Source organism: Diorhabda sublineata, chromosome 1 (assembly GCF_026230105.1).
Source record: "Diorhabda sublineata isolate icDioSubl1.1 chromosome 1, icDioSubl1.1, whole genome shotgun sequence".
In the NCBI taxonomy this organism is placed as follows: domain Eukaryota; kingdom Metazoa; phylum Arthropoda; class Insecta; order Coleoptera; family Chrysomelidae; genus Diorhabda; species Diorhabda sublineata.
Genome location: NC_079474.1, coordinates 14,700,837 through 14,714,535, shown reverse-complemented (window position 1 = coordinate 14,714,535; position 13,699 = coordinate 14,700,837). Strand labels below are relative to the sequence as shown.

The following is a 13,699-nucleotide window of genomic DNA, read 5'->3' as shown; positions in this document are numbered from 1 at the left end:
AACTTGTCACCAATAAATGTAATAGATATGAGGCAATATTGATATTAAAATAAGAAGAAGATTGAATTTGTATAAAATAGCCACCGCGATTACCCGATTTTAATCTATTAGAATCTTTTCTATGATATCATTTGCAATACATTGTAAATTGGTATGAATTAGAAAATATAATTATGGAAAGATGTTTGTAAAAATTATTTTTCAGATCCACCTGTAGCTGACGTAAATATTCATTAAAAATGGACGGAAGGCTTGAACAGAAAATGATGAATGACGATTCAAACGTGCAAATCACAATCAGACTGATAATGCAAGGAAAGGTAAACAATTAATTTATCAAATTCAGTTACAAAAATATTTTTGGTTGTAATAATTATATGTGTTCAAAATATTTATTATCATTGTTAATATCGAATTGATAGTTTCATATGAGACAGAAAATGATGAATATGATTAAAATTTCCAAATATATATTAGCAAAAATAAATCAATATTAGGCGTTTATAACAATTTTACACATTGAAAAATTTCAACTGTTGACATTTTGATTTTTATATTCTCACAATGTATATAAATGAAATGAAGTATTTAATATTATAAATACATTCTGTGAAGAAAATATAATTGAGAATTTATCATTTAAAAATTACCATCAAAGGGTTTGTTGAATATCAAACCTCTGCTGAAATAGTGTTATAACACAAAAAATTAGAAAATCTCTTTTATTGTACTGTTAGTACTAGAAATTTTGAAATCTTTTCTCAAATAATGCCAATTAAATAGTTGCTATTGCAGTAAAATTGTCAGTTTTTTGTTATTTGTCAGTTATCATAGAAAAATGAAAAATAAAGTTAGAATTAATTTCAAATGCATATTATTTGGTAGTTTTATTTTTTTTTGTGAATTATCATTAAAACTAAGTATTTTGGAAACTATCTTCTCGTTCTACTTCCTTCTATCATCTTATTTAGTTCTAACATATTCTATAATTCTTGATTTTTTCGTTGTTTTTGTTCGATTCTCTTTATTCTTTTCTTAGAAGTTTTGAAAAATGTAACCAGTATGAAAATTTTTCTGTACTTACGAGGGTTATCCATGAAATAAGGCGGAATTTGGCGAGTTGCTCCTTTTCTCCAATTTTCCGCCCAGGCGAGCTGTTTACAACTTTCATTCTTGTCTTGGTAGCCGTAAAAGATGCAGTTTCAATTTCTCAAATTAGCAGCAAATTGAGCTGTGTGATTCGTTTTTTGTGTGCAAAAAACGTTTCTCAAGTGGACATTCATTCACAAAAGTGTGCAACATGTGCACAAATGGTGCACATAATACTGTCTGGACAATAGTGGAAAGGCTATGGCTTGAGTATTTTGAGATGCATGTGAAATATTGTTCATCGACTATCTCCAAAAAGGAGAGACAAGCAATAGCAAATACCACATAGGAATGTTTGAATATAAAAATCAAGGAAAAATATGTTGAAGCAAAAACCGCAGTTTGACCAAGACAATGCCCAGATTTACAAGTCAATGGTTAAATCGAACGAATTACACTTTGAATTGCTTCCCGAGGAAATATAGTCCAGATTTGGCCCCCACTGCTTGTATTGCTCTTAAATTGATAGGTAAAAACGATTTTTGACAAAAACTGTGTTTTTGTATCACACGACTTAGTTTAGTATCTGTAGATTTTGTTCCTATTTTTTTCTGATCCGTTATTTTATTCAATGTAGTTTTTTCTTCTGTCTTTCTTAGATATTTCAATCCCAAACTATGTACCTTATTTTACGTGGTGTGATCCATGTTTTGGCTTCAAAAGTGACAATTTTTTTAAAACTTGTTTTTTGCTTTCTTTGGTATTATTATTTCCAAAGAGTCTTCCTACTGCCCCTTTTATTTCTTCCTCAATTCTTCTATATTTGAAGAAAGGTGTTTGAAGTTATTTGTTACTGTTTTTTTTTTCATTAAGATAAATGTCATTTAATTATTTTATCATTGCTTATGATAATTGTCATTTATCTTCATGTCGATGTTCTCTGCATATACATAAATTACTAGTCAATAATTCAGTTTTATTATAAAATATTTTGCTTTGTAGGAAAAAAATGATAGTCAGTATTTTTCAGTATATTCATCTATTTTAAACGTGTGCAAAATGCAGGTTTATAATTATAGACGGTAATTAATAAAAAAGATTTTAGTTTTAGTACATACCTCAACGATGATCGTGAATATCTTGGCAGTGCTCTTAGTGATTGACCCAGACTAAAATTTTACTGCAATCCCAGTGTTCGATCTATAATTATATATGTAATTGGCACTAAACAAAAGAAATTATCTGTTAATTAACCAAGATAATAAACGAATGAGTCGAGTCGATATTATATTTTTATATTCTTAATGAATTCTACGTAACATCAGATGTCGAAAAAATAAGAATAGAGATACTTCAATAACGTTAATAAGTTTAGAAAAAAATGTAAATATTAATAGAATCAGTAGTATGGCCAACAAACAATCAATATATAAAAATTGACAAATCAAGTTTCTTTGTAAAGATTTATTTTTATAAAAAGTACAAAAATCACTAACATGTTATGGTTTTTGTGAATTTTGGCTTCTGGTTGGGCCCCTTTTAAGTCTCCATCGATAATCAGCTAGCATTTGTGGACTTTTTACCTTTAATAGCCTTTTTTTATAAAGCAAATCTCTCCCCTTGTTTATCATTAACAACACTCAAATTTTCGGGGAAGAAATAGAATGAGACTGCAGGATATATTGCATCCCAAAGTTTTGTATGAAATTAGAAGCTCATTGATTAAGTCTTTGTATCTCTTATATTTTATCTGAATCTCCTATAACAAAAATCTACGTTACTTGTTTCCTCTGGCGTTTTTTTACCAATATTTACAGAAATTCTTCTTATAAATAACTGAGCTCATGAGTACCTTGACGAGATTCAAATTTTTGTCCGCCCGCAGTCCAGATTTAGATCTGTTCGAAAATTTTATTCTAAAGAATCACTCTCACTCGATATATTTTGTTTAATTGATAAGCTGAATTTGTAGCATTGTCATGATTTGGTTAATGAATCAAAAATGGATATAATAACATAACTAATTAAATCGTTTATTTGTAAATTCGTTCTGTTGGTATATGAACCATTATTTGAAACTAACATAAACCCAAAGCCATACATATTATTTTAATGAGATTTACTTTAAAACCTTTTACTGGTAATAACATGATCCCATACTAATATCCATATTTTTATTACTTGTAAGAGTAAAAAAAAGACTAATTCAATATTACGAGGGTTATCTGAGAAGTTTTCGTCTAACAGACTAGTCATATTGGAATAAAAATTTATTGATTTCTATTCAACATGTTCAACCATAATAAAAAAAACTGTAAAAACATGTGGTTAAATTTCAAGTGACAGAAACAATATGGCCGGTTTCCTAGTTTCTGATTCAATTTGTAATCAAAAAATTTAACTATGGCTGCCATAAGAGCTCATGTCAAAGAAGCAAACTTTGAACTCAAATTTCTTTAGATTTTGATCAATAGCACATTTAATGAAGGGTATATATCGTGTTTCGCGACATTTTGTAAAGTTAACATTTTTCCCAGGGATCTTTTTAGCTCTTTCGAATAATAGTTGCCGCCTGTCCTCGAAATTCGTCTGATGAAAATCATTTATGGTTAGGTCACATAAAAACTGAGGGTCTAAAATGGTCGGAAATTTATCAAACAACTCTCGTAAAAGTGAATGTAAAACGACTTTCAGTGAGGTATTACAATCCGAGACACATTACAGATGTGAGTGTCAAGCGTTTAGAAATAGATATAATTATTTATGTATTGCCGTCTTTGTCTAGATATATATATATATATATATATATATATATATATATATATATATAGAGAGAGAGAGAGAGAGAGAGAGGGAGATAAATTATTGTCTTCTCATTGTTCATTGGCAAGACTCCTCTTAAATTCCAACTTGTTTTTTCCAGGAGGTTGGAAGCATTATTGGCAAAAAAGGTGAAATTGTGAACAGATTTCGGCATGAAGTAAGTAGATTTTATCAAACTATTAAAAAAAATTCTGATTACTGTAGATAAGATTTTGAAGAAGGATACCAGATTAGGACTGTCTGGTATTCTTTACATGCGTTTGGGATAATTTGCTATCAACTTCAAATTGCGACGATATTTCCAAGAATAGTCATTTTGATATTCCTTTTACCGAAAGTATCGCTTCTAAGATAGTACCTGGTAAACATTTAAGAGATCGAGACGTCTAACTGTGAAGGTCCTTTTTGGTAGTAAAATGAAACTCAATGAAAATGTAGCTGGAGAGAGCTGTAGGTCAGCGAAGATCCGTTCGAATATAAGATGAACCTACAGTGGACTTGATGTTTAACCGCAACCAATTCCATTGAGGATTCCACTATAGAGATCGGCAGGTTACACACCTGTAAGATGTTGTTTGGTTATAAGATGAGGCTACAGTGGAACCGACTACAACCAATTCTATTGAAGATTCGAGTAGAGAAGTTGGCAGGCTACACACCTTTAAGATGAAGCAATAGTGGAATTGATTACAAGAAATGCCGTTAAGAATTTGACTAGAGAAGTTGACAGGTTCCACATTGAATAAAATCGCCTACTTTTCAGTGGTGTGTACTTATTTCTGGAGGAATTATTCCGATGAGGAGACGCTTCTTTTCATTTGGCCTTTGCTTATATGACTACTTATCCATTGAATATTATGAAGCTCAAAGGTAAGGAAGTCAACGGATAAATTTTGAAATAACGTTACAATTTGAAGTAGAAACTGTTAAATATCTGCTCGTTTCACTATGACAGAGAATTTTCTCCTGGTTTTTTTTGTTTATTCCTACAAGTATTTTTAACTTTCATTTTTCAGAGTGGTGCAAAAATTAATATATCAGACGGATCGTGCCCCGAAAGAATCGTTACCGTAATAGGATCAACGAGTGCGATATACAAGGCGTTCACATTGATATGCAAAAAATTTGAGGAAGTATGTTTTTATTTAATTTCCATAACGTTTAATTGCATTTATCAATATTGGTATTTCATTTATTATTCTGCTGCAAAGTGTTTTACTCCTTGTATCTTTTTATATAGTTTACATGATGAAATTATCTTGATCTTGGTCTCTTGACCTAAAATCAAGACAATTCATCACGAAACAAAATTTATTTTATCGAATACATTATTTTGATGTAATTTACTCACAAAAGCGCCTCAAAAAAACCAGTCAATTGCTAAGAAGAAAAAAGGCAATTTAGAGTGTCTGTAGTGGAGGAAATAGTAACTTTATGTGGCATGTGAAGATTTCCTCATCTAGACATCAAACTACTGCAAAACTTTATTCTCAAGGGCTGCTATTGACAATAACGATTGAATCACTTCCAGCCGAACAATTGGACTGAAGGTGTCTGTATAATCAATACCTTTTACAATCAGTCTTGCAGGATACTTGTCAATACTATCTTCAGGATTACGCTTGATACTTTAGACCCACTTATTATTGTTTCCCCGAAGAAGTTCGCATCTTTTTGGATTTGAATTTGATTCCAGTATCCCATTAGCTGCTACTTTCAGACTGAATAACTTCATTAAAAGTCTTGACTCATCTTCTGTAACAATAACTTCAGCAAAGTGATAAGTCACTTTCTACCTTTGGAGTCGTCCTAATCGTCACTTGACTCATCACTGGAATCATCTAATTTTGGGTCCAAATGGCCAGGCTTATGCGGCTTAGCCGTAATATGACGAGTTTCGTTTTCCTTGCAAGACCAAACTAGTTTAAACACCTGGGAAGATGTTTAAATGGAGCTGCTCCATTTGGTCCTTGTGCTTTTTTTGAAGGTATCTTCTACTCTATTGACCATTGGTGGTTGTTCTTCTCCGTATACTTCGAATGGCTTTGCAAAGATCAAAGATTTATTACATATATGAATAAATTATAAAAAAGTTTTTTGATAGTTTGGTTTTAATGAAAATAATTTATACCATACTTGAATCTTATTTATTAAGAAGTTGAAGAAATTTTTATCGGTAATCTAATTTGTAGTTTCAAGAAATTAACAGCGGAAGTAGTTCAGTACCGCGTCCTCCGATTACTCTACGTCTGGTCGTACCGGCTAGTCAGTGCGGATCGTTAATCGGTAAAGCCGGATCTAAAATAAAAGAAATCAGAGAAGTTACCGGAGCGTCTATACAAGTTGCATCAGAAATGTTACCAAATTCGACCGAAAGGGCAGTTACGATTTCTGGTACTGGAGAAGCGATCACTCAATGCATTTATCATATTTGTAACGTTATGCTAGAGGTTAGTTAGTACGGATCGTATCAAATATCGAAATAGTTTTTTAATAAAAATTTTGTTTCAGTCCCCTCCCAAAGGAGCGACCATCCCTTTCCGCCCTAAACCCCAAATAGGTGGTCCCGTAATCCTCGCCGGTGGTCAGGCCTACACTATCCAAGGCAACTACGCCGTTCCCGCCCATTCAGACGTAAGTAGCTCTATAGTAACGCCACCTCTATTCGCTCCCGCTCATCATCCCACCCATCATCGACCTTTGTCTCTATGCCATCCTCTAACGGCGGCGGTCGCCCCAGCGCAGCTCGTAGCTGCTTACGAACCGCTCAAGAACGGACATTTGCAGGCCGCCATTCCGCCCGCGCATCTTTTGACAGATGTAAGTTAATCGTATTGGTACTTCCCCTGTGTCTCTATTTCTCTTTCCTTTCATATTTGTTGTAGATCACGGAAAACCCGCTGTCGAAATAAATTTGTGTTTACCTCCCCTTTCGCACTTAACCGTCATTATTTCGCCAACAAAGGTTCGATATTTTTTGTCACGGAATCGTATAAACTAATTAAAAAGTATTTTTTCTTATAATTAATCGATAAAGAACCAGGAACATCGGTAGTAACCTTGGAAATAAAAGTTTTGTCATACATAGCTATAGTTCTACATGCTGATGAAGTTCAACTGGTCATAACAAAATGACTATGGTGGATAAGGAAGTTTCCTCTTGAATAGTAGTAATCACACAACAGTCTTAGAAGTCATAAATGGTATTAGTGAGGCTCAATCAACACTTGCATTGGCAGTATCTGAGAAATGAGTGCTTGCAAGACTAGATTACGGATATAAAATAACCAGAAAAAGTCGTTTCCACTTTAGTTTTACTGTTTTATATATATATATATATATATATATATATATATATATATATATATATATATATATATATATATATCATTTAGTAGTAGCCGTAGCCACTTTTGACTCTGGAGCTTTGTTTTGGGGACAGTACTGAAAAAACCAACTACCATAACATCTATTGTTGAACTGACATATTTCTGGAAGGTAAACGCAGCGACAGGGTGCAAAAACTAATTGGATTATCGAAAACCCAATTACCACCAAAGAAATCATTTTTTTTTCAATCACTGATTGGTCTTAAAAAATATCATGACATCATTTTTTTTGAGTTTCATGTCAGTTTGGAAGCACCGCTCTCCTAGCCACTACTTCAGTTCAAGAGCAAGATAAATATCACTTGATGCTAGGTAGGAACTATATGGTGGAGTCAGAAGGGCATTGTAGTGGATCAGAACAATTTTATTAGACTTGATTCTGGAACGCTACAAGCAACCCAATAACCTAGCTGACTTAATTACGTTAAAGCTAATCCTGATTCTCAACATAAGGGACTCTGGAGGTAATGGAATAGCCGAAGATCTGGTCAATATTGGAGCCACTTACCAGACTTTCTGGTGGGAATCCCCTACTTGTATATTGAGTATTTTAAGCAAGTGATTGAGGACACATTCTTCCTCTGTTATGTTATGCAGACTGTGCTAGTGGCTGCAATCATTGCAGCTTAGCTTCAGTTGCACCAGCTGATTCTGGAATGCTATAAGGAGCTAGCTGACAAATAAGCGTTAAAGCTAGACATATTCTTCTCCCAGAAGGGTTTAGATCTGTTGCACCAGCTGAGTCCAGAATGCTGCAAGGCACTCAGTGAGTTGGCTGGCGAAAGGGGGTTAGAGCTGTTCGTGACATCTGAATATGGGGAAATCGAACTTGAAGATAATTAACAACTGGTAGAATTCAAATTTGCAATGGGAATCTTTTTCTAGTGGATTGAGGAATATCTTGAACTATACGAAAAGGAGAACTGCTGCAGTTATTTAGCTGCAAACCATAGTTAAGTAGATGGGAGGCAAAAGCTAGTACATCTAATTACAGGGTAAATGGAAGTAGATACAACATAACTAGGGTTTGGCAAACCGAACTGGAGTTTCTATGGAATAGAATACACATCCTCTGTGACTGTCAAGCTTCATTAACACAAATATTTGATTTCCAATATTATTTAAACCTATTTTCCTGGATGTAATGTTTACTGTTATACATTAGCTGTAATTGAAGTATTATGTCAAATATTTTTGTTTTAATAGTCATTTCCTTTCAAAAAATTTCCTGTATCCGTATTACTATTTCATCGTCTATTTATCTACCTAATTAAGTGTCTATATTTCATATTGTGATACATTCAGTCTCTGAAGATGACAATTAGATTTCCGAAACGTGTAGTGATATGAGTTGATCAAATTGAATATGGTAAAGGGGATGTAGTAGTAAAAAATCTATTCGAATGAACTTGGAGGCAAATAGTTTTTCGTTCGTTTGATAAAAAAATGTCACCTTTGTAATCCTATGACGTCATTTACACCTGTTTCTTCATAGTTCATAGTTTCTTCATAAGTTGGAAACGGTAAAAAATAGAAATTGAGTTCATTAAGTATGACATTGAAAATAATGTACTGAAACTGGTTTTTGAGCTCATAAAAAATGCGAGTTATACAAAATGTATTTAGATTTTTTTTGGTTTGTTTGTTTTGAATTTGGAATAGTTTTACATAAAATACCAACTGTTGATCTTTTTCATTGAAAATTTTCTCTATGAATTTTTGAATCCTTATTTGTTATTTTTTTTCGCTAAATATTCGCATCTTTTTAAATATTTGTTTATACTTTTCACAGTATTCTATGTTATGAAAAACGTTTCAATGCATTTCGGATGAAAATGAGTTATCACATACAGCACTATATATTTTTCACCGTTTCCGATTTGTTAACAAGACTATTATCCAATTAGGAGCATGCAATTACTATGTTACCTCCTCTGTTTGTCGTACTCAACATGTAACAATAATTTACATTCGAACAACAAATATTAAATATAATTTTTTCAGTGTTCTAAATTTTTTTTCGGAAAACAAAAAAGTTTGATCCAAATCATTTTCATTCGATTTCTTCGGTGATTGTTATTTTATGATGTTTCCTGTAGAAATAGCCTCGATTGTAGTCAAGCTTTTGTCAGATTTGGCAACAATCAAGAAGCCACAACTTAGAGGAAGATTCATTTATTCATTATTACAATTTTTTATACTTTCTTCAGTACCACAACTTCCTCTTCTTTGTTATTAACTCTTCAATGAAATATTCTTCCTCAATTCCAGTCAAGCTTTTTTTCAGTAACATTCCCAAATGTTTTGACAGATTTGGCGAAATTCGAGAAATAATTTTGGATTATTTGGCAGATTATAGAGAAAGTTTTTGAAGGGAGCAGATTCTTTATTATTATTTTATAACGTTTCTTATAAAAATTGTTTTTTATACTTACTAGTCAACTTTTTGTCAGATTTGGCAAAAAATCGAGAACGAGAAATTTTTGAGGGGTTATTATTATTATTTTTTATACTCTCTTCGTACCACGGCTTCCTCTTCATTTGTCATTAACTCTTCAATGAAACAATCTTCCTCGATTGCAGTCAAGCTTTTGTTTGACAACAACACTAGCAACACCCTTAAATTGGTTCGCATTTCATAGACATAGTTCTTGGTTTATAGTCAATCAATCAAGAAACTTTTCCAAATTTTTTTTCAGATAGAGTTTTTGGAGACTAGTAATTCTTCAATATTTCCGACGTTTTCTGTACAATTTTTTTTATAATTGCCACATTTACCTCTTTCATTTATTATTAAACAATTGTAACGTTTTCACTGCTTACAGCCTGCTTTACTTTTGTTGTTATAAACGAGTAGCTTTATTCCTAAAGATATCTCAACCTATTTCTTTACCTTTCTCAGTTTAGGTTAATAAATTGAGTGGCGCCCCATTTGGGCATACAAAAATTTTTGTACATTTTAAACACAACAAAATCTTGCAACGAACCCTGACAGCACACATTAACATGATGAGCTTAGTCGGTGCCCAAAATGACCTTTTAGGTAACACAATAAAGGAAAGTGCATTCTGTTATGGTCAAGTTTAAAGATCAGTCAAAAATTAAGAAGAGTTTGTCAACTTTTTGGCAAATTATAGTAAGAGTTTTTGAAGGGTTGAAATTCTTTATTATTATTCTATAAGGTTACCTAGACGAATTTATTTTGTACTTTCTAATCAATTTTTTCTCAGATTTGGCAAATATCAAGAAACATATTTCAATTTTCTGTTAGATGGAGTTTACGGAGACTTGTGATATTTAATTATTTTCCAACGTTTTCTGTAAAAATTATTTTTCATGCTTCCTCATTGCCACTCTTCCATTCGTTATTAAACAATAAAACAAAGTGCGACCTGGTTGTGGTCAAGTTTTTTTTACAGATCTAACAAAAATTGAGAAATGTCTGCCAAATTTTTGGAAAATTATATAAATAATGTTTAAAGGGTTGAGACTTTTTATTTAAATCTATAACGTTTCTTATGTAAATCTCTGATCAAGTTTTTGTCAAATTTGGCAAAAATCAAGAAACATCTAACTTTTTGTATTTTTTGGCAGATAGAGTTTTTGAATCTGTCCATTTTCTATATTTTCTATTTCACCGGTTTCCGTGCAATTATTTTTTCATACTTCATGCCACAATAACTTCTTTCATTCATTATTAAACTATAGAGGAAAGTGTTTGATTGGGGCTGATTTTTTTTAAATATCAAGACTTCACTACATTTCAATCCTATACAAAAAAAATAGTTGCACGTTGGGTATTGTAACCATATTTATAAAATTGTCTAGTAGATCTAGTACCTAGATCTAGTTTTCATGCTACCTAAACACTTTTAAAAATTTTTGCATGGTTCGCTTACACATAGAAAACTATTTAGAATTAACCTAAAATTTTGGAATGGAATTTCGAAAATGTAGTCAAAAGTTCCTTTCAGATCTTTTATATGAGAAGGGGAATACCATATATGATTAATGTCACGTTATCCATACTGTTATTTTACGAGAACATAAGGGGATGCTATTTTATATTTACGAGGTACGATCAAAAAATAATTATTTAAACTGTATCTGAAGTATATTGTCATGAAGTGTGGAATCAAGTTGTGAAAGAAGAATCTTCAACAAAACATTAACATATTTTTTTTAAATTGTGAAATAAGTGCCGTAGAAGTTAACAAAATGATAAAATCTTCCTTGGTAACGATGTAGTAACTTCGAAGACTCTTTATAAGTAGTTCGAGCGGTTTGAAAGATCCAGATTTAGCACAATTCGATTTTTTTTTTTTTCGAAAAAACTACTAAGGAAGAAGTTTTCACACTATTACTTACAATGAAAATAGAAAAGCATCAATTTTACTTTATTTTTAATAAAATAATTCACTGAATTTTTTTGATTCTACCTCGTAAAAGAGATATATAATTATCAATATGAGCTTATATACCATGTTGAACATAACCAGTCCGGATCTATATTACTGGTTAAGGGGGTATTTTAGTCTAGAAGTCTAAATTTTATGCATTTTTGAAACTAATGTAAAAAAATGAAAATCATTACTTTTTAAGAATATAAAAAAGGTAGTAAAAAAATCAGAATTTCAATAAATTACAGGCCAATAAAATGGGGGCTACAAAATAAACGGTGCATCCTCGTTGACATGATTCCAACCATCGTAGTGATTTGGAACAAAAAAATTTGGAAAATTTTTAATCTGTAAAGTTATCGCATTGATCTTAGCCAAACATTTCCAAAATGGCGTCGACCTTTCTTTGACCTTTTCGAATTTTTTTAAAAATATTCTAAATTGAACTTTTTTAAAAAGCCAAGGCAGACGTGATCTATCTCTGGAAATAATTTTCAAAAATCCGCTTAAGATATTCTTAAAGGTTTGAGCTTTGAACATTGCAAAAAAATCGTTTTTTAAATTTCTAAACCAGAATACCTCCTAGAAATATCTAGACATAACCTAAAGAAAATGGAAATGTCTGGATTATCCTTTATTTTAAATTTATTAAACTTTTTGTCATATTTTGACTGTCATAATCGACATATGGATTCAAATTTTCGTATTTTCCATACATAATGCCCTGTTTATATTCATGTTTATCATTTCAGCTGGCGAGTTTAGGTAAAAATCCTCTTGCAGGATTAGCAGCATTAGGATTAGGTGGTTTGGCTCCGTCAGCCGCAGGAGGACTAAATCCAGCAGGTATTTTCAAAAAAAAAATGAAAACGTTAACCGATAAAATTGAATTCTATAATAAAAATTTACTTTTCAAATTTTTTTTTTCAATTAATTTGCTCTTAAATTAATAAAACTCTATATTTCTCTCCGGGTTATAGTTTTCGCAATAATATTTTTAGCTTTGGCAGCATTGGCGGGATCTCAATTAAGGACGACGAATGCGAGGAACCAACAGAACTCTAATCAACAAACGCATGAAATGACAGTACCTAATGAACTAATCGGTTGCGTTATCGGTAAAGGGGGTACTAAAATAGCGGAAATTCGACAAATTTCCGGCGCTATGATTCGCATATCGAATTGCGACGATAGAGAAACTGGTACATCAGAACGAACAATCACGATATCCGGAAATCCTGATGCGGTAGCATTGGCGCAATATCTCATCAATATGAGGTACGTATATTTTTTTATTTTTATTTTTTTCAGAAAAATCATTTTATCGAAAACAAAAGAAATTCATGTTTTTTTTTATTATATCTTTAAAAATTTTGCTTTTTTTTCGTTCACCCTGTACAATTCACTAGTTCCATCAAATTGAAACCAAAAATTAACTTATTCTTTTGTTTTAGAACGCACTGTATATTTTATTTATAATAAAAATAAACTATTGGAATTAAGACTAATTTTCTTTTTTGAAAATTCTTCCGTATTTTCCTGGCTTAGAATCAATTAAACACGCTAATTTGGCGCTTTCAAAATCGTAGAATCCATTTATCGATGTCTTAGATCTCTTAGTACTTCCCTTTTTACCACTAATTGGTTTAGTTGACCTCCGGTCTTGCACTAGATTTATGAATTACAAGTGAACATAATAGATATTTATCATTTTTCCTAGTTACTGGACAACCTAAACTAAAGTAAAGCTAAATTTAATCTGACTTGTTCCCATCAATGTAAACCTAATTGTATCGGAACCAAATTAAATTCAACTTAATCGGTTCTAATGTGAACTTAAGCTTATTGAAACTTCAGTAAACCAAACCTAATCGAAGCTAATGTAAACCTGTAACCCGAGCTTAAGTAAACCTTACCTAATAGAAGTTGAAGTAAACTTAAGCTAATCTAAGTTGAAGTAAACCTAACTTAATCGAAGCTAAAGTAGATGGGAAGTTG

The 13,699-nt window shown here is 31.8% G+C and overlaps 1 protein-coding gene across 10 annotated transcripts in view; it reads left to right on the top strand.

Moving 5' to 3' along the window:
• LOC130440635 (poly(rC)-binding protein 3) overlaps positions 1 to 13,699 on the top strand; it is a 59,756-nt gene that overhangs the window by 21,814 nt on the left and 24,243 nt on the right. For 5 of the 10 annotated variants that reach the window (XM_056773940.1, XM_056773932.1, XM_056773925.1 and 2 more), the window contains exons 2-8: positions 206 to 320; positions 4,013 to 4,069; positions 4,929 to 5,045; positions 6,105 to 6,362; positions 6,424 to 6,732; positions 12,454 to 12,547; positions 12,703 to 12,979. In XM_056773940.1, coding sequence (XP_056629918.1) covers positions 240 to 320; positions 4,013 to 4,069; positions 4,929 to 5,045; positions 6,105 to 6,362; positions 6,424 to 6,732; positions 12,454 to 12,547; positions 12,703 to 12,979 — 1,193 coding nt within the window. In that variant the 5' untranslated portion in view covers positions 206 to 239. The remainder of the gene's footprint in view (positions 1 to 205; positions 321 to 4,012; positions 4,070 to 4,928; positions 5,046 to 6,104; positions 6,363 to 6,423; positions 6,733 to 12,453; positions 12,548 to 12,702; positions 12,980 to 13,699) is intronic. The other 5 variants (XM_056773966.1, XM_056773957.1, XM_056773948.1 and 2 more) reach the window with 1 other exon arrangement.